The sequence below is a fragment of the Mustelus asterias genome, chromosome 29 (assembly GCF_964213995.1).
Source record: "Mustelus asterias chromosome 29, sMusAst1.hap1.1, whole genome shotgun sequence".
NCBI classification, from domain to species: domain Eukaryota; kingdom Metazoa; phylum Chordata; class Chondrichthyes; order Carcharhiniformes; family Triakidae; genus Mustelus; species Mustelus asterias.
In genome coordinates this window covers 4,616,467-4,638,172 of record NC_135829.1, presented here as the reverse complement: position 1 = coordinate 4,638,172, position 21,706 = coordinate 4,616,467, and the positions used below count along the sequence as shown (strand labels likewise).

General features: G+C 45.9%; 1 protein-coding gene across 9 annotated transcripts in view; it reads right to left on the bottom strand.

The window, feature by feature from the left end:
• Window positions 1-21,706, bottom strand: part of ppip5k1a (diphosphoinositol pentakisphosphate kinase 1a) — a 156,795-nt gene that overhangs the window by 60,369 nt on the left and 74,720 nt on the right. For all 9 annotated transcript variants that reach the window (XM_078199923.1, XM_078199929.1, XM_078199926.1 and 6 more), the window contains 5 exons: window positions 18,549-18,690; window positions 15,995-16,218; window positions 4,428-4,555; window positions 2,097-2,211; window positions 1,772-1,879 (listed from right to left, as the gene is read on the bottom strand). In XM_078199923.1, the coding sequence (XP_078056049.1) occupies window positions 1,772-1,879; window positions 2,097-2,211; window positions 4,428-4,555; window positions 15,995-16,218; window positions 18,549-18,690 (717 nt within the window). The remainder of the gene's footprint in view (window positions 1-1,771; window positions 1,880-2,096; window positions 2,212-4,427; window positions 4,556-15,994; window positions 16,219-18,548; window positions 18,691-21,706) is intronic.

Sequence of the window (21,706 nt, the reverse complement as noted above, 5' to 3'; positions counted from 1 at the left end):
GTCGCCACATTCCGGCACCTGTCCAGGTACACTGAGGGAGAATTTAGCACGGCCAATGCACCTAACCAGTACGTCTTTCGGACTGTGGGAGGAAACCGGAGCATCCGGAGGAAGCCCACGTAGACCCGGGGAGAATATGCAGACTCCGCACAGACTGTGACCCAAGCCGGGAACCGAACCTGGAACCCTGGTGCTGTGAGGCAGCAGCGCTAATCATTGTGCTACCATGGGCGAATAATGAAGAATTTATTTGACACTGTGAGTTATGATGATATGGAATGTGCTGCAAATAGATTCAATAGCAACTTTCAAAACTGAATTGGATATAGACTCGTAAAGGAAACAGGGCTATGGGGATGAAGCAGGAAGCGGGACTAATTGGATAAAGCACAGGCACAATGGGTAGAAAAGTCTCCAGTGATACAGAATTCTGAAGTGTTTTATTTCCAATAGATTAATTTCTGAAGTGTAGCCATGATTGTTACTTAGTCAAATTAATCAGTCAGTTAACAGAGAAAATTTAGTCTGCCACGCTCAAAAGCTTCACTTGCATGTTATGCCATCAATGCATGGGGTCCAAATTCTATTATCATCAAAGATATATGAACCCTTCCTGAGTAACACCAAAACATTTCAAGTGGCTGGAGCAGTGACCAGATGAGCGGTACGGACCAGAAAGACTCTTGTTCAACTGCAGTTCTGTGGTGAATCAGCAGATTTTAGCTGATACATGTGAGTGTACCTTTAAGGTTTTACAAAAAAATCATGCAGCTTATAGCTTCAGCGATGTCATCGGGGGGTGGAGCTAAGCCGTGGCAGTCAGGTGATAGGGTTTTTTCCCTTTGGGTTTTCAGTTTTGGTTTGGGAAGCAGTTTAGCAGCAGGCTAAGAATCAGTCTCTTTCTCTCCCTGTTTTTTCTCTTTGTTTGGTTCTGCCTTAAAGAAGCTGTGTTTTGGGAAACAGATTCGACTACAACCTCTTCCGAGTTTCTTCACAAAGTATTTTCAGCATTCAACCCAGGAGGTGGGATTCCGTAACAAGTGGGCATTAACCTATGCTGTATTTGGAGGGTTTTGTGTAGTGGATGGTGGCTTTGGTTGGATATTTCCTTAAGAGTTATACATTATCCTGGTTGTTGTGTTGTAATTGTTAAAAGTTCTTGCTAAGTGTCTTACTATACATGTCAACAATATTCTTAATTAAACTTTGTTTTTGATAAAAGCTCCTCGTGGGTCAGTTGAATCACACCTGGAGGGAAACCTCTCATGCTCATCCTAGCCAAACTCAACGTAAAACGTCACAGCGCAGGCGAGCTTCATAGAACACCTTGAGGTGTCCGCCCTGACTTGTAACACACCACAAACGGGACATTGAAGTTGGCCTCTGCTCAGTTTGCGGAGGGGGGTTGCAGGAGCAAATCATCCACAGTTCCTGCTATTAAGTATCCGCTGCTAGCAAGTGCAGGGAGGAGGATTACCTTGGGGTTAGTCAGAAACCTCTTTTTCAAATTGAATGGCCTGCAGACGCTCACCGTCTAAGTTTGTGTCTGAAGGTGGCTACTTGGGTGAGGTGCTGGGGCATCCCTACTTCTGGGGGAACTGTACCCCAACAGGAAGCAATGCTTTTGGCGAGAAAGGGACAATCAAGCCTAGAAAGGAAAGTCGTTTTACAAGATGCAACTAAACTTTACAAGCTACAACTAAAACCACCGCTGTTCCGACTCACCACACAGTGAATCCATTGGAAAAGGATACATTTACGAAGACTATACCTTGTTGTTATCCTCATACAACATTATGACGATCTGGGTCATGTAGTTTAGTTCAGAGACTGCCCCAAGGTAGTCCATGGCTCTCTTCCACTGCTGATCCTTCAGCTCCTGAGAATCAGAGGGGAACGTCCATTAATTCAGACCAGAAATGACTGAAGAATATTGTGATAGTTGGATGCATTGGGGTGGGAGTAAGCAACGACACACACAATGAGGGCAAGGGACACATAGGGAAGAGGGGGGGAAATTAATCAAAAGGTTCACACACTGTCAGGAACGCCGATCGAGGAACACGTGATCTTGCGTAAGTAAGACTTCTACTTACGCCCAAGAGACCCCCATAACGAAACAAACTCAGCAGAGAGTGGACGTGACTTTCACTGGTAAAGTATAACCGTGTTCGGACATGGCGTCCAGGAGACATCACCCCTCTGGAATAGCTAAACAACAGAACAAAGAGGCAATCAGTGAAGCATTGTTACAGCACAGAGAGATTCGCATTTATATAACACTTCTCACAATCTCGGGAAAGCCCAAAGTGCTTTACACCCAATGAAGTAATTTTGAAAGCGTAGTTCATGTTGTGATGTGGGTTGCGTGGCCAACAGAAACTCCTACAAGCAGCCACGAGATAGGGACCAGATAAATCTGTTTTAATGATATCAGTTGAAGGATAAATATTGCCCCAGGGCACAGGGGAGAACTCCCCCGATCTTCTTCAAAATAGTGCTGTGTGATCTTTCACACCCGCCTGAGAGGGCAGGCAGCCCTCGGTTTAATGTCTCATCCAAAAGACAGCATCTCCAACAGTGCAGCACTCCTTCAGTACTGCACTTGAACGTCAGCCTGGATTGATTTTTACTCAGGGTGGCACGGTGGCACAGTGGTTAACACTGCTGCCTCTCAGCGCCAGGGACCAGAGTTCAATTCCCGGCTTGGGTCACTGTCTGTGCAGAGTCTCCACGTTCTCCCCCGTGTCTGCGTGGGTTTCCTCCGGGTGCTCCCACAGTCTGAAAGACGTGCTGGTTAGGGTGCATTGGCCATGCTAAATTCTCCCTCAGTGTACCCAAACAGGCGACTAGGGGATTTTCACAGTAACTTCATTGCAGTGCTAACGTAAGCCTTACTTGTGACTGATAAATAAACTTTCATTTCTCTGGAGCGGAACATGAACCCACAACCTCTGATTCAGAGATGCGAGTGCTAACATTGAGCTACAACTGACGCGACAAACAACCCTCGAGTTTATCTCCTGATCGGTTCCAGCTTTTCTAAGCAACACGTGCACTTACGTAGCACTTTTAACATTGGAGGACATCCCAGATGTTTCAGAGAAATGTAAAGCAGATGAAACTGAATGCTGAGGCAAAGGAGGAGTTAGCAGGAGGATGGCATTAAGCCAAGTGAATGGTGGGTTTTGGGAACGGGGGGGCTTAAACGAGGGCAGAGTTAGGAAGAAGAGACTGATTCCTGCCAAGGTAACGTTCCTCAGAGCCAAAGGCCTTCCAGTACCTTGCCCAAGTGATTGTCTCCAGGGGAGATGATGGCATAGTGGTATTGTCACTGGACTAGTTCCAGAGACCCAGATTAATTTTCTGGGGACATGTGTTCAAATCCTCAAATGGTAGCTGGTGGAATTTAAATTCAATAAATCTGGGAATATAAAGCTAGTCTCAGCAATCACGGTGACCATGAAACTATCGAAGACTGACTAAAAAACTCATCAGGTTCACTAATGTCCTTTATGGCAGGAAATCTCCCATCCTTACCTGGTCTGGCCTACGTATGATTCCAGACCCACAGCAAAGTGGTTGACAATGGCCTAGCAAGCCATTCAGTTTAACGGCAGTTAGGGATGACAACCAATGCTGGGGCCTCGCCTCGCCAGCAACACCCACATCCCATTAAAGAATGAAAGGGAGAGAAAGAATTGTCATTTGGAAGCCTAGACAAGATACGGTCAAAGAGTTTGACCATAAAGGGCATCACGGCTCATATCATTCTCACTTAGTGCTGCTTATGTGCCAGCTTCCAGAAAAGGGAACCCAGGTTGATTCTTCCCAAACCCCCAGTCCCTATCCCCCGACACCAGGTGGTCTTCCATCCACTGTCTCGGAAGAGATGAACAGACAGATTTAGAAAGAAGCTTTGCTGCCACACCAGGCAGCATCTTTACTTTCTATTAACACTAGGGACTAATCAGCTCCCAAATCACTCACTTCTTCTTTCTTGTACTGTAGTTCCAGGATTGCTCCTGGATTTTGGTTCCGTGTTTTAACGTACAAAGGTGGAATTAAAGAGCTTCAAGCCATTTGGCCCTTCATTTCTGTGCCAGCTCTTTGTTCATGCTCCCCTGCTCTCTCCCTGCATGTTTTTAGTTTTTTAAAAAAGTATTTATCCAATTGCCTTTTAGAAAGTTGTTCTTGAATCTGCTTCTTTCGGCAGTACATTCCCGATCATCCCTTCCACTCCGCCCTGCTTTTTTTGTCAACGTTTTATTTTATATCAGTTTTACATATTTTGTAAGAATATTCACTCAGAAACACAAAGCTGGCTTTCGATCACAGTTCCATCCAGTACATATGCACATTCTGAAAGCAGCAAGGGCGCACACTCTGATTACAGCAAGGGCACACTCTCTCAATGGCTGTCTTACAGTGGGTGTAGTTTGTTGACAGATTCATCTTCATGTGTCCGTTGTAGATCCAGCTGCATTTTCTTGATCAGCGGAAGGCAATATGCATAGGCGATGTCCAGCTTCTCCTCTTTGTTAATACCATATTCCTATAGAAAACAGAACAGACTGAGTTTGCAGCAAGGCAGCTGAGTAAATCAGACCCAGTATTCTCAGCAGACAAGCGTCGACATAGAAAGTATCAACAGCACTAGAATAAAGGAGTATGAAAAGTACCTACAAAATAATGGTTCCATCACAGTTAAGGGCATTGACCATTCCATTACAGGAAGGGCATTACAGCTCCAGAAAGCGTAAGTACAGGTGCATCAGGTAAATGCTCTCGATGGTAAACTCTGATGCAAGATTCAAAAGACTAAGGGGGCGATTCTCCCGTTCCGACCCGCTAATTTTTTGGCAGGTTTGGTCAGGAGATGTGCGCGTGCGCCGATTTACGGGATTCATGCTTGCGTTCCCAACACATACATGTTTCCCACCACTGGAAATCAGCGCAGTCGGGACCACGCAGGAAACCGGCAGGAAGACCAGGTAAATACTTTTAATCTCTATTTTTCATGTCATTTGCATGTGATTATCAGGCCCGAGACTGAATTCTCCGGGCCCGATAGCATCTCCCACCCCGCCAGCACAATTTCACACCGGCGGGGTTTAGTGTAGCTCCCCACTTTCGGGGAACTAGCGGGAGACCCCGCCGGAGTGAAGGGGGGACCAGTTGGGGCCCCCCCAGGGGTCGGGCGGGAGGGGAGGGTGCCCCTGGGCATGGGCACCTTGGCACTGCCAAAGGGGCAAAGTGTCCATGCCCATGGAACACTTTGGCACTGCCCACCAGGCATGGGCAATGCCAAGGGGGCAGGACATAGGAGCAATTGGTGGGTGGTCCCGCTGCCACTCTGCCATTTGGATCGTTCAGGGCTGGAGGGAGGCCAGTGATTGGGGCGGCCTGGGGGGCTGGTCAGCCGGAGGTTTCTGCCTCCTGAGGGGGGTCTGCCTCCCGGAGGGGGGCGTCTGCCGGGGTGGGAGAGATCATCACTGCTGGGGGGGGAATGGAGACTGGCCCGGGAATGGTCATGGGAACCACAATGGAGGGGCAGCACTGCCGGGGTCCCGGGCTGGCCAGCGATCGAGCTGGTCAGCAAACTGCAGGCTGACAGTTCGGGGGCCACTGCGCACGCGCAGAGTTCTGGAACTGTCAAACTCCGGCGCAAATAGGCTCCACCCCCCCCCGAGCTTTTAATGACATCCACGATTGTGACCCTTTGCAGTGCACAGTGTGGGAGATTCGAGTCTGAACTCCCACCGAAAAAACAGTCATGATTTACACCATTTTTCCTGCGAATTCAACACTTCGAATTTTTTTGGGAGATTCGCCCCCTAAGACTATTCCACCAGAACAGAGACTGGATTGAATAGAGATTTTTTAAAATTATGAAGCATTTTAGTAGAGCGATTAATGAAAACTATATTCACTGATTGCACAGAGAGCAACAAGGAGATATCAATGTAAATCCCATCACTAAGGGATTCAGGGAGGGGATTACCAAAAATGTAATTACTCATGGCCGTTAGAACACTAAGTGCAAGAAACACTGCACCTTTTCAGAGAAGAATGACTAACAGAGCTACAGGGTCATGAGGAGAGCACAGGACAATGGGATAGTATGGAATTGCTCTAGCAAGGAGATGGCACAGGTATGATGGGCTGAAGGACCTTCTTCTGTACTGCAAGGTTCTATTAACTTGCTTTTTTGTTTTCAGATGCTGACTGTGATGATACTGTGCCTTTAAGAAATCTATTTATATCATGTTTCTTGTCAGAGGCAGTGTTTTGTTGCAAGGAGTGAATTCGTCTAACAAAAACACACAGCTCCATGCTGAGACCGCAGGGTAATAACTCATTTTAGATAATGATGCGTTTGTCTAAACAGAGTTAATGTATTTATGTTTACTTGGGTTCCCCCTTGGGGTTTCAAAGTAGAGTTTTGATTAGGTTGATTGACAGAGACAGAGTCATGAGCTTAATGGGAGGAGCTAATGCTTGCAGGGAAAACGCCGTTTCTCATTCATTTTTTTGAAAAAGCGAACAGTTCCTGCCTGGTTCTGAAAGAAACAAGATATGTCTTTCTGTCTCCCTCGCTGGAGGTTCTCTGGGAGCTCCAGGGCTGGCAACCTAAGTACAAGTACCGTGCTTGTATAAGCCTATGTTTTTGCTAGCCGATTTTGAAGAGGGGCTTAAGTCTGTAAGAGGAATATTGCTTGAATTGAAACTGTTAGGGATAGGTTAGCAGTTAAGAATTGTATCTTGTCTTGTTTAAGTATTGTTCAATTGTTAAAGGTTAAGCTAATTCATTTGTTACAGTTAAACGTTGTTAAATAAAATTTGAAAAGCTTCCCAGTGTGTCAATAGACTGCGCCTGGAGTAAAACATCCTATCCTCACATTAATGCCAAAATAGTTGGGGTTTAATCTAACGTGATAGTATACCTTGGGGTTTCTGATCCGTGCCCTAACATGACACAACTGCTCAAAGAAGAATCATCTCATAGAATCCCTACAGTGCAGAAGGAGGCCACTCGGCCTATCGAGTCTGCATTGACAACAATCCCACCAGGCCCTATCCACGTCACCCCACATATTTACTCTGCTAATCCCTCTAACCTACGCATCCTGGGACACGAAGGGCAATTTAGCATGGCCAATCAATCTAACACACACATTTTTGGAGTGTGGGAGGAAACTGGAGCACCCGGAGGAAACCCACGCAGACACAGGGAGAATGTGCAAACTCCACACAGACAATGACCCAAGCCAGGAATCAAACCCAGGTCCCTGGCGCTGTGAGGCAGCAGTGCCAACCCACTGTGCCGCCCAAAATCCAATATGCTGTGAACTTCCAGCATATCGGATTTTATTTCAGATTTGTACTTTGTCATTCTCCCCACCTATCTTCCCCTTACTGAAGGACAAATTCTGCAGCAACTTGAGGCTGGTCCAACAATAAATCAACCCCACCCCAACAACAACCAGCTGCATTTAGAGAGTAGATTTTAGTGTAGCAGAATGTCTCAAACACCTCACAGAAGCATAATCGGACTGACACGGAGCCACATCGAGATACTAGGACACATAACCAAAAGCTTGCTCAAAGAGGTAGGTTTAATGGAGCATTTTGAAGGAGGAGAGAGAGGTGGAAAGGTTTTGGCAGGTGCTGATTTGGAATAAAGGCTCCACAAACTGTGGGCTGATGCTGCCAACATCGCTACCCCCATCCCCCTCTCCCCTCTTTATGACCAGAAATATTCCCGGTATTCCTTTCTTTGTCATGCACCCCTGCATTTGTGCCCCTGATGCTATCCCAGCAGAGGTTCATAGGCAGGGATTGGTCAATCACAGCTACACCCTTTGCAGGAGATTTGGGGGCGGCACGGTGGCACAGTGGTTAGCACTGCTGCCTCACAGTGCCAGGCACCCGGGTTTGATTCCGGCCTCGGGTCACTGTCTGCATGGGTTTCCTCCGGGTGCTCCGGTTTCCTCCCACAATCCAAAGATGTGCGGGGGTTAGGTGGATTGGCCATGCTCAATTGCCCCTTAGTGTCCTGGGATGTGTAGGTTAGAGGGATTAGCAGAGTAAATATGTGGGACTATGGGGATAGGGCCTGGGGTGGGATTGTGGTCGGTGCAGACCAGACGGGCCGAATGGCTTCCTTCTGCACTGTAGGGTTTCTATGATTTTTACCCACTTCCTTTGAGTGAGCAGCAAGATGCCATCTACGGTTGTATGCTTTTGGTCTTGCTGTATTCCACGTGCTGGGAAAAAGAGATCGTTATTCTTGAAGGAAATTATTGACTGACTTTTCTTTCACAAAAGCCATCTTAACTGGGCGTTTGGCCCTTAGCTGGTGTGGAAGCTACTGGGGAGTCTCACTATTGTACCATCAATCCCACTTCGCTTATACCAAACACAGCTTGTTCTCAACTGAGCATGGAGTGCTATTTTCCCTCACTGCAGTCAGTGAAATGCTGCTAAATCAAAGATCCTGACAGTTTCCCAGTGTGTGAAATATTGTCCGGTTTTAGAACTCACTTGGAGCAAAGTGCATTAAAGCTCAGAGCCCACGCTGTGCTCCTCTTTGCCTAATCCACCTCGATCCTCTTCCCCTGCAACCTCCCCTCCTCCACACCCACTGAAACCTTTCCGCCTGGCTGGTGGAAGGCTGCGTGTGGTCCTGGTGCCAATTTTTGTGCATTATCTCACAGTCCAGAGGTGAATAGGAGCAATCCCTGTTCCCTCGACAATTATTGGAAAGGCACCAAAGTTCCATCAGCATTGGAAAGATTGGATTAAAAATCTGGGCAGAGATCCTTCGTCACAAAAGGTCATCTCAACCAGTCTTTCTCTTTTAGAAGCTGACTGACGTACTGTACATTTTCAGGTTATTTCAAAGAATTATAGAATGCCTACAGAGCAGAAGGAGGCCATTTGGCCCGTCGAGCCTGCACCGACAACAATCCCACCCAGCCCCTTTCCCCGTAACCCCACATATTTACCCTCTTAATCCCCCTGGCAATAAGAGGCAATTTATCATGGCCAATCCTCCTCTCCTCTTCCCCATCCCCCCTTCTCAGTTTTCTACCCTCCCTGACTCCCGTTATCTTACCCAGAGCTCCCAGACGTGCAATTTTCCACCATCAGTCACTTGATATTGATCCAGACTTCAATTTGAAAGGGAGAGACATTCAATGTTTGGTTATTAGAAATATCTAGGCAGCTTGTTTGTAAGGCAGAGCCTCAAGATCACTTCCCGGGCTCCTCGAGCGAGGGGGAAGAGAAGGACTTTAATTGCTGGGCAATGGGCGAAGGTGGAATGTAAAAATCACATTAACTTGATTATCTTTCTTGGGAATTTTACTCCGCACAAATTAGCTTTTAAATTCATTTTCAATTAATTAATTTATTAACAAGGGAATGTGTGGGGGGGGGAAAGAGTTAATGGGATTATCTGGTCTGAACGAATCATGATTATAATCCTACATTGTAACACTCTACATGGCATTCCCTAAAACTGACAAGTGCAGTGTTTGCAATAGGCAAGACAAATCTCACTGCAATATTCCCATTTGGGAAATGGGGATGGATGCAGAGCCCTGCACTGGGAAGATGTGTAAACATTTTCTGTCAGCCAAGATTCAGTCTAAAACTCAGACATTGCATCAATTAGTTCCCCTTCGATGATTACAGAGTTATTAATGTAGTTATTGAGAGGAGGCTAACCTTGACAGACATTATCTCTCACTCAGCCTACATTTTTATTACTATACGTACATGCAGATACACGCAGTGATAGATACAGGTATAGAGAGAGAGAAAGGAGAGAGGGAGAGAAAGGAGAGAGAGAGGGAGAGAAAGGAGAGAGAGGGAGAGAAAGGAGAGAGAGAGAGAGAAAGGAGAAAGAGAGAGAGAGAAAGGAGAGAGAGAGAAAGGAGAGAGAAAGGAGAGAGAGAGAAAGGAGAGAGAGAGAGAGAAAGGAGAGAGAGAGAGAGAGAGAAAGGAGAGAGAGAGAGAGAGAGAAAGGAGAGAGAGAGAGAGAGAAAGGAGAGAGAGAGAGAGAGAAAGGAGAGAGAGAGAGAAAGGAGAGAGAGAGAAAGGAGAGAGAGAGAGAAAGGAGAGAGAGAGAGAAAGGAGAGAGAGAGAGAAAGGAGAGAGAGAGAGAAAGGAGAGAGAGAGAAAGGAGAGAGAAAGAGAGAAAAAGGAGAGAAAGGAGAGAAAGGAGAGAGAGAGAGAGAGAGAAAGAGAGAGAGAGAGAGCAAGCAGGGAGAGAGAGAGAGAAAAGAGAGAGAGAAAGAGAGAGAGGGAAAGACGACAAAGCGAGAGAGAGATAACAGTGTGGTAAAGCCTGGCACAACATTATTATATAGAAGTAGGAACAGTCAGGGCTTCTTATCAAGACTGGTAACCACACAGATTCTGCACCGCTATGGAAATCCATTCGTGGTTTAATTTCCAGTTGTCGCAGAACGCAAAGAAATATTTAAAACAAAACATCAGAGAGATTTGTATCCATTGTGATCGTGAGGGTGGAGCTTAACCAGAACAGACTGTACGTGCAGACAGCGCCTGCATAGCTTGCATACTAAAGCTTTATCCACAGTGAGAGACATCAACATTGGGGAAATGCTACGACAGTGATTTATGATCAGACAGCGAGGCAGGCTCACAGAATCCATTGAAACAAACAGAAGCTCCACTTATTTGAAGGGGTAGAATATGCCAAGACAGCTGACGCTTTTAAGTCAAATGAGTGAAACCTGACAGTTTTGTGGGTCACCACACACCGGCTTGTCACTGTTGTATGGTGCTGACTTTGATTCTTATACACTAATCGAGTTTACATCTGCAACAATGAAAAAACCCAGAAAGTCCATCATGACGGATAGTAAAACAAACCAGAAACCATTCTGATGGAAGGTCATCAAACTGAATCCTAAACTCAGTTTCTCTATACAGATGCTGGGTTCTGGGTTCAAATCCCGCCACGGCAGATGGCGGAATTTGAATTCCATTAAAAAAAATATATCTGGAATTAAGAATCTACAGATGACCATGAAACCATTGTCGGAAAAACCCTCTGGTTCATTAATGTCCTTTAGGGAAGGAAATCTGCCGTCCTTACCTGGTCTGGCCTACATGTGACTTCAGAGCCACAGCAATGTGGTTGACTCTCAACTACCCTCTGAACAAGGGCAACTAGGGATGGGCAATAAATGATGGCCCAGCCAGCGACGCCCATGTCCCACGAATGTATAAAACATGCTGCCTGACCTGCTGAGTACTTCCAGCATGTTTTGTTTTTATTTCAGATTTCCGTCATCTGCAATATTTTGCCTTTGTTCTTGACACTTGGTTCTTTGGTAGCACCATGTTCCAGATGTAGGTCTAACAGAGCCAAGTTCTAACATTCCCTCCCTAAACCTCTGTCTTTCCTCCTTGAAACCAAGCTTTGGTCCCAAAATCACCTTATGTGGCTCAATAACAAATGTTGTCTGATAATGTCTTGGAATGTTTACCACATTAAAGACATTATATAAATGCAAGTTGTTGTTGGGAGGCAGAGCAAATATGTTTAAGAGGGAGGAGGGGAGGGACGCATGTATGCCTGCCTCCCTATCCCAAATAATTGGTCATTCGCATTGTTATTTCTTGATTTAGACACAGGGGCAGAGGGCATGGCTGGGTAATTAAATGAACACCTTGCATCTTGTCTTTACCAAGGAAGGAGATATTACCCAGGCCATGGTGAAAGAGAAGGTAATTCACAGAATCCCCACGGTGCAGGAGGGGGGCATTTGGCCCATCGAGTCTGCACCAACTCTTACCCAGGCTTACCACATGACCCCACAGGACTGGATGAGCTGCATCTAAGGATACGGAGAAGACAGAGAGAGAGAGAGAGAGAGAATAGAAATTGCAGATCCACTTAGGATCAAGGGTGGTACCAGGCAACTGGAGAATTGCTAATGTTACACCCTTATTCAAAAAGGGTGCAAGGATAAGCCGGCAACTAAAGGCCAGTTAGTTTAACTTGGGTGATGGGGAAACATCTAGAAACCAAAATTCAGGACAGAATTTAATGGTCACATGGACAGATATGGGTTAATTAAGGAGGACCAGTGTGGATTTCTTAAGGGAAAATCTGGAGTTTTTCGAAGAGACAATAGAGAGGATTGATGAGGGAAACGCTGTTGATGTGAAAGACATTTGATGTGATGCCACACAACAGACTTGTGGGCAGAGTTATAACTCATGGAATAAAAGGGACAGTAACAACATAGATGCAAAATTAGCCAAGTGACAGGAAACAGAGAGAAAAGCGGTTAGTAGATATTTTTCAGGCTGGAGGAAGGTTTGTAGTGGAGTTCCAAGGGGTCGATATTGGGACCCTTGCTTTTCCTGATACACATATTAATGCTTTAGACCGAGGTGTACTTGGAACAACTGCAAAATTTGAGGATGATACAAGCTTGGAAGCATTGTAAACTGTGTAGAACTACAGAAGGACAAGTTAGTGGAATGAGCTGATAGGTGGCAGATGAAGTTCAATGCGGAGAAATGAGGTGTGATTCACTTTGGTAGAAGAAGATGGGCAAGGAGTATAAAACAAAGGGAATAAAAAGGGGGGAAAATAGCAGAGGGACCTGGGTGCATCTGTGGCTAAGTTATTAAAGGTGGCAAGACAGGTTGAGAGAGCAATTAATAAAGCATACAGTACCCTAGGCTTTAACAGTAGGATCACACAGTAGAAGAGCAGGGAGATTACAGTGACCTTGTATAAGACACTAGTTAAGACTTTAGCTGGATTATTGCACTGGCGAAGGGTTATCCAGACTCGAAATGTTGGCTCTATTCTCTCTCCACAGATGCTGTCAGACCTGCTGAGTCTTTCCAGCATTTTCTGTTTTTGTTCTTGCGTACAGTTCTTGGGTGCTGCATTTTAAGGAGGATGTGAATATACTGGAGAGAGTGCAAAAGAGGTTTATGAGAAAGGCTCCAGGGATGAGAAACTGCAATTATGGAGAAGTTGGGGCTCTTTTCCTTGGAGAAAAGAAGGCTGAGAGGAGCTCTGATAGAGCTATTCAAAATCATCAGTGGCCAGGGGAAACTGTTCCCACACAGGAAAGGAGAGAGAACGAGGGCACAAATTTAAAGTAATTGGCAAAAGGAGCAAAAAAAGTGAAACGAGAAAAAATGTTTTCACACGGAGTGATTAGGATCTGGAATGCACTGCCTGAGATTGTGGTAGAAGCAGGTTCAATCAAAGCCTTCACAGTGGAATGAGATGATCGTTTGAAACAATCCACAAGGTACAAAGCAGGAGAATAGTACCAGGTAAAATGCTCATTCGGCGAACAGATGCAAACACAATGGGCCCCATAACCTCCTCCTGCGCTGTAACAATTCTGTGATACTTGTGGGAACTAGCCATGCATGAAACCTGCCGAATTTACCTCCAGCAGCAGTCAAAGAACAAAGAAAATTACAGCACAGGAACAGGCCCTTCGGCCCTCCAAGCCTGCACCGACCATGCTGCCCAACTGAACTAAAAGCCCCTACCCTTCCGGGGACCGTATCCCTCTATTCACAAGTCAGTGGAATTCCAAATAATTAATTGTGTGTAGAGCTCGTTGAGATATTGCAGATGCTTGCTAAAGTGCCGTATAGACTGTATCAAATATAACACATACAAAAAGCCATTCAGCCCATCTAGTCTGTGTTGGTGTTTATATTCCACACGAGTTCCCTCCCATTCAATCTCCCTCATCATCCCAGCACATCTTTCTATTCTCTTTTCTCTCATGTACTCAACTAGTTTCCTCTAAGCTTTTTGCCTTAACCACATCCTGTGGGACCGAGTTCCATATTCTCACCGCTCTCTAATTAAGTAAATGCCTGCTTATTTCCTGGTTGGATTTAGTGGTGTCTGTCTTGTGTTAATGGCCTCTCATTTTGGCTTCTCCCATAACAAGTGAAAACACTCTCTCCAAATCTAACCCTGTCCAACCTGCTCACCTCTTTAAAGCCCACTCTCAGGTCACCCCCTGCTAGAGGAAAGGAAAAACAGCCTCAAACTATTCAATTTTCCCGAACAGCTGTAATCTCTCAGTTCTGGTGGCGTCCTTGTAAATCTTTGTTCGCACTATCCCCAGTGCTTGTGTGTGCTTTTTTAAAAATATACCGTATAGACCAGAACTATGAGTGTTGCACATCCAGAATCCCGCACAATAAATACAAGGCTTTTCTGCCATTGAATGAGTTAAACCACTCAACTAGAACGCAGCCGGAGAGCTGGCTTTCTGTGTGCATAGTGTGTGTAGAACAGATATGCAAATATGCCTTATTCAGGGCAAGCGTCTTGTTCTATTTGTGTGTGTGGTGTAACAGTATACGAAATGTAACCTTCAAATGTGCCAGACATTTGCAGTACTTCGATTCATGGTACTTTCCGGTTTGATGAAGACATATTTGAATTACAAAGTTTATTTAGGATTGCCAAACAGGGGGTGAAGCCAAGGGATGGGTGCTGAAGTGCTGGAGGGAGAGACTGCAGCAAATTGCACTGCTTCTGAGTAACTGCAGTTACTGATGCCATCTAATGGTACATGAAATAACTGCAGCTTTATGCAAAATGTGCAAAATACAGGCTGCTTTTGTGTTTAATAAAGAACTTTACATTTTATTACGCAACCTCTTCATTTTAATAAGAGTCTTCTAGCCACTCGACTCAACATCAAGGTCACCAATTTCAGGCTATAACTCTGACCCTGCCATTTTGTTTCCTTTTCTTTATGTTTTGGTTCTTCTCTTATTTTTTGCTTCCAGACAGCAGCACAACAGCTCCAGCCGCGTCCTTTCTTTTTTTGTTCCTTCTCTTGCACCTCTCCATTATTACATTTGGCACTGGAATGCTCTCCTGCCTCTCACCCCATCACAGACCTTCCTTTGTCCCTGTCCCACTCACCCCCTGCTCCAAACCTAATACAACTCGGACTTTGCCCAGTTCTGATGAAATGTCATCAACCTGAAATGCTACCTCATTTTTCTCTCTCCATAGATGCTGCCTAACCTACTGGATATTTCCAGCATTTTGCATTTTTATTAACAGGAGACTCCTTTGTGGACGGCACAGTGGTTATCATAGAAACCCTACAGTGCAGAAGGAGGCCATTCGGCCCATCGAGTCCGCACCGACCACAATCCCACCCAGGCCCTACCCCCACATATTTACCCACTAATCCCTCTAACCTACGCATCCCAGGACTCTAAGGGGCAATTTTTAACCTGGCCAATCAACCTAACCCGCACATCTTTGGACTGTGGGAGGAAACCGGAGCACCCGGAGGAAACCCACGCAGACACGAGGAGAATGTGCAAACTCCACACAGACAGTGACCCGAGCCGGGAATCAAACCCGGGACCCTGGAGCTGTGAAGCAGCAGTGCTAACCACTGCGCTACCGTGCCGCCCGGTTAGCACTGTTGCCTCACAGTGCCAGGGACCCGGGTTCGATTCCCGGCCTGGGGTGACTGTGTGGAGTTTGCACGTACTCCCCGTGTCTGCGTGGGTTTCCTTCCACAGTCTGAAAGACGTGCTGGTTAGGGGTGCATTGGCCATGCTACATTCTCCCTCAGTGTACCCGAACAGGCGCCGGAGTGTGGCAACTAGGGGATTTTCACAGTAGCTTCATCGCAGTGTTAATGTAAGCCTACTTGTGACTAATAAATAAACTTTTAACTAAAAAAAAACACTTTGCTTTCCAAGTGAGCGCGAGAAGATGAAGTGTCATATTTCCACTTGCAGTGCTTCTAACATAGAGAAATATCCCAAGGTGTTCCACAGGGGCATTATCAATCAGGATTTAACACAAATACAGTTAAGACAATGTACGGACAGAGAGATTCTTCACACTGGAAGTTACCTCTCTACCATGCATGTCCGATACTACAGCATGCACTGTTCTGCCCAATTAATTTCCTACCTGAGGGATAATGATGTCTGCAAGGGCTTTGGAGAGTTTGAAGAGCTCCAAGGTGTCCTCGAGTTTCAAGGCGCTGTTGTGTTGCACATCATACTTAATACAATCGTAGATATCTGGGATCTTACTGATGTCATAGCGGCCACTCTTCATCCGGAAATCTCTCTCCAGCTTTGACCAGCGTTGCAGCATGAGCTCCAGGGTCTCGCTGTGGTACAGCTGAAGGTCTGCAGTAAACACGTGAAATAATCACTTTCAATTCACCAGACTAAAATCCAGAAACACCAGAAGACAAAGTTATATCCTGAGGGAAATAAACTGCACACTGGCAGCAATGAAAAGATCTTACATCTCTTTCTTTAAGAAGTTAAAAAAAAAGAAAATACATTTACTGTATTGGAGTAGGCACAAAGCTACAGACAAAAAATACTTACTGCAGGCATTACTCGATTTGGGAGAATTATTCGCCCTGTGCTATGGGTTACATTACATATACATCACCCGCCACCTCGTATTCTTCTACCCACGTATGTTCTATTACTGTGTCTGTCCATGCTCACCTGAGTTTCTGCCTCTCTCTCCATCCACCTGACCATGATGTGGAGTTGCCGGCGTTGGACTGGGGTGGGCACAGTAAGTAGTCTCACAACACCAGGTTAAAGTCCAACAGGTTTATTTGGTAGCACGAGCTTTCGGAGCATTGATAGCCAAGTTCCGCACACACGAGGACGGCCTCAACCGGGATCTTAGGTTCATGTCACACTATCTGTAACCCCCACGACTTGCCTGGACTTGCAAAATCTCACTAACTGTCCTGTCTGGAGACAATACACATCTCTTTAACCTGTGCTTAACCCTCTCTCCACTCACATTGTCTGTACCTGTGAAGACTTGATTACCTGTCAAGACTTGCATTCCAACCATCATCTTGTAATTGAGTTTGTGTCTGTATATGCCCTGTTCTCTTCACTGAACTCTTCACTCACCTGAAGGGGCAATGATCTGAAAGCTCGTTCTACCAAATAAACCTGTTGGACTTTAACCTGGTGTTGTCAGACTTCTTACCTGACCATGGAGGAAGCTGGTACTGGAAGCTGCCTCACCAGCAGTGTTTAAGTCATTTAAACTTTGATGTCAATCAAGTCCATTCAACTCCCCATGAGTGGAGCATGAGCCGACAGAAGTGAAAGAGTTGCAGCTCTGACAAATCGAGAGGGCAGCACGGTGGCACAGTGGGTTAGCACTGCTGCCTCACAGCACCAGGGACCCGGGTTCGATTCCCGGCTCGGGTCACTGTCTGTGTGGAGTCTGCACGTTCTCCCCGTGTCTGCGTGGGGTTCCTCCTGATGCTCCGGTTTCCTCCCACAGTCTGAAAGACGTGCTGGTTAGGGTGCATTGGCCGTGCTAAATTCTCCCTCAGGTGTACCTGAACAGGCGCCAGAGTGTGGCAACCAGGGGATTTTCACAGTGAATTCATTGAAGTGTTAATGTAAGCCTACTTGTGACAATAACAAATAAACTTTTAATAAAAGGGGTAGATACATCAGGAATCAGGGATTTGGAAGTTTAACCCACGAGGGCCGACTGTCTGATATTTATTTGTGTTCATATCATTTATTTGTACATACTATTCAAGATGCCTGTTTGAGCAAGTACTCAATTTTTTTTTTTTAAAACAGTATTGTGATCCTCTTGGACTGACTATCCAAGCTTCAACTAACGTACACATTTGTTAGAGGGTCATAATTAAATTTAATACAAAATAACTCATTATACTTCAATAACTCTGAGCACTGATGAGTGGCTGAAGGGATTAGTGAACCAGATAGTGAGAGCAGGGCTAATAATATGGAGCACCTCAAGCCAAAATGAGGGTACCTCTCTGCTGGTGTTAATCTAGTTCCTTCACATCAGGCCCAGAAATGTCCCCAAGCTCTAATAATCTAATTATCCTAAACAGGACATTTAAAAAATTAATCAAATGGTCGGAATCAGAAGATAAAAAATACACAGCAAATCAGACAATATCCAAAAGAAGCGTTCATTAATGCAAAAACTAAATTCTGTACTGCAGATGCTGGAAATCAGAAATAAAAAGAAAGTATGCTGGAAACTCTCAGCAGGTCAGGCTGAAACATTACCTCTGCTTCACTCTTGCTCAGTGAGAAGTCTCACAACACCAGGTTAAAGTCCAACAGGTTTATTTGGTAGCACAAGCTTTCGGAGTGTTGCTCCTTCTTCAGGTGAGTGAAGGGGCAGCGCTCCGAAAGCTCGCGCTACCAAATAAACCTGTTGGACTTTAACCTGGTGTTGAGAGGCTTCTTACTGTGCCCACCCCAGTCCAACTCCGGCATCTCCACATCATCACTCTTCCTCCACAGATGTCGCATGCCCTGCTGAGTATTTCCAGCATTTTCTGTTTTTATGCCAAAACAAGACGATTGTTTCGCCTGGGATTCTTTGTTAGAACACCAAAGTCTGTTTACGCTGCTGTGTTTCCACAATTTTCTGCGTAGCAATCCTGCTGGCAAAAAAGCAAGAGTAGGAATGCATTTACCTGCCGATTTGGGGTCCTCTAACCGCTTCTTAATCTGGGAGGTGAGACTCTGGACCAAGGCGTAAACTCGGTCACAGGTATTGACGGGATTTTGAATCAGCTTCATGGAGTTAATCAGAGAAGCACTGCCAGTGGGAGCCAGCTGAGTGAAAACAAACAAGATGCAAAGAGTTTAAACATGAAAGAAAGCAAGTCACATTTACTGCTGGCTGTTTCTAACGTACTGTATTTTAAGATTTTCAAATGGGCCTACTCCCTCACCAAACTATTCAACTCTGCCCTGAGGCTTTGTTTACTTAACAATTAAACTGTGTGGCTTGAAAGAGGTACAATTCTACCTCAGAAATAGAATGCTGCACATTGTAATATCCCTCCTTATAAAACAGGGAATCATATTATGCAACATGTCCAATGCCACAGGACAACAGCTAATTATAAAGGCTGAGACAGACAGCACTGCAAACTTTGAATATTAAATCATCTGTTTCCATCACTCACGTAGCACTTATTCCCAGTTAAAAAAAAAAGATCGGAAGGCAATATTACTGTGATTCACTTCCACCCACGTTCCTGTACCAGCACTTGTCTTTACAGGGAAAGTGGGCAAAGGCCTACACAGTACAGCAGGATGCCATCAAGTCTGATCACAATAGGAAAGAGAAGGGAAGGCAAGTTAAGAGGCAGTAATGAGATGATACAGTTTAACAAGAGAAGATCCATATTACTGAAGGTGCAGGGAAGAACGTTATATAAAGTAAAGTAAAAGATTATTTATTAGTCACAAGTAGGCTTACATTAACACTGCAATGAAGTTACTGTGAAAATCCCCTAGTCGCCACACTCCTGTTCGGGTACACTGAGGGAGAATTTAGCACGGCCAATGCACCCTAACCAGCATGTCTTTGGACTGTGGGAGGAAACCCACGCAGACACGGGGAGAACGTGCAGACTCCACACAGACAGTGACCCAAGCCGGGAATCGAACCCGGGTCCCTGGCGCTGCGAGGTAGCAGTGCTAACCACCGTGCCACCGTTATAGTATGAAGCTGTGTGGAGAGATTTGAGTCTGTGGGCAGCTGGAAGAGTAGTAATGAAGGCTTGTTTAGACTTCAGAACAACGTTTCTCAAACCTTTTTCTAGCGTGACCCCCATTTTAATGCCACAGACTTCGTGTGACCCAATAGTAAAAACTGGATCCTAGTCAGTGGTGCAATAAGGGATTCGGATTCTCAGGAAGAGATTTTCCCAGAAATCAGCAAATGCCGATGGCGGGCGGGAAAAGTGGCTTTGAAGCAGCCAATAGCAATGGTGGAAATGGCGATGGCAACTTTCTCAGTTGGGGACTTCGGAAAAAAAAATTTATTGCCGGGACTTGCTCGGGCGAGGCTCGTAAAATCCCGCCTGAGGCCAACCGAGAATTCTGTTCCGTGAGCCCGCCCGACGGTAAAATTCCAGCCAATGGATCGGATCCCACGATGTATCGCTGGCCTCTGATTTGCCCGCAGAAACTTCGAGTCGCAAGGATCGGAGGGTCACTTTTAAAGGCTGCCCTAGTGGCCAAAACAGTTAACCCTGGAAAGTGTCCCCCTCACCCCCTGGCACTGCCCGGGCACCGCCCGGGCACCTCTGGAATGATTTCAGTGCATGGGTCTGATGATTACATGGTAACATATTCAAAAGAGCTTCCCAACAGGCAACATCAAGAACACCCTGTCATTGATTTTTGGGGGGGGGGGGGGGTGCCGTTTACGCCAACATAAAACGTGACTTTGAACTTCTGGCAATATTTTGGGTGGCACAGTGGTTAGTACTGCTGCCTCACAGCACTAGGGATCTGGGTTCGATTCCCACTTGGGTCACTGTCTGTGTGGAGTCTGCACGTTCTCACCGAGTGGGTTTCCTCCCACAGATGTGCGGGTTAGGTGGATTGGCCATGGGCGGCACGGTAGCACAGTGGTTAGCACTGCTGCTTCACAGCTCCAGGGTCCCGGGTTCGATTCCCGGCTCGGGTCACTGTCTGTGTGGAGTTTGCACATTCTCCTCGTGTCTGCGTGGGTTTCCTCCGGGTGCTCCGGTTTCCTCCCACAGTCCAAAGATGTGCGGGTTAGGTTGATTGGCCAGGTTAAAAATTGCCCCTTAGAGTCCTGGGATGCGTAGGTTAGAGGGATTAGCGGGTAAAATATGTGGGGGTAGGGCCTGGGTGGGATTGTGGTCGGTGCAGACTCGATGGGCCGAATGGCCTCCTTCTGCACTGTAGGGTTTCTATGATTTCTATGAAATTGACCCTTAGTGTCAGGGGGATTAGCTAGGGTAAATACTTGGGGTTAAGACCAGGGTGAGATTTTTGTCGGTCAGGCTCGATGGGCCGATTGGCCTCCTCCTGGTCAGTAGGGATTCTATGAATTCTGTGATTTGCTGAACCTGACTGATGGGAATGGGAGCAGAAAATCCCAGTCTCACTGCTACAGAATCATGATTATTAATGCATTGATGATTTTGATTATAGATGCAGCGTGATTCTGATTACTGAAGAAACAGGCTCTCTACAAAAAACAAACACCAATCTTTTCACAGGTTTGTTTGCAGCAAGAAGGCCTCAGTGAGCAGTCTATTAGGCCACATCCACCAAAAGAAAATCATGAGGATTTAAAGATTATAAGACATAGGAGCAGAATTAGACCATTCGGCCCATCGAGTTTGCTCCGCCATTCAATCATGGCTGATATTTTTCTCATCCCCAATCTCCTGCCTTTTCCCCATAACCCCTGATCCCCTTATTAATCAAGAACCTATCTATCTCTGTCTTAAAGACACTCAATGACCTGGCCTCCACAGCCTTCTGTGGCAGATTCACCACCCTCTGGCTGAAGAAATTCCTCCTCATCTCACTCCAAAAGGATCGTCCCTTTAGCCTGAGGTTGTTACTCTGGTTCTAGTTTTTCCTACTAGTGGAAACATCCTCTCCACGTCCACCCTATCCAGGCCTCGCAGTATCCTGTAAGTTTCAATAAGATCTCCCCTCATCCTTCTAAACTTCAACGAGTACAGGCCCAGAGTCCTCAACCGTTCCTCATACGACAAGCTCTTCATTCCAGGGATCATTCTTGTGAGCTTCCTCTGGACCCTTTCCAAGGCCAGCACATCCTTCTTTAGATATG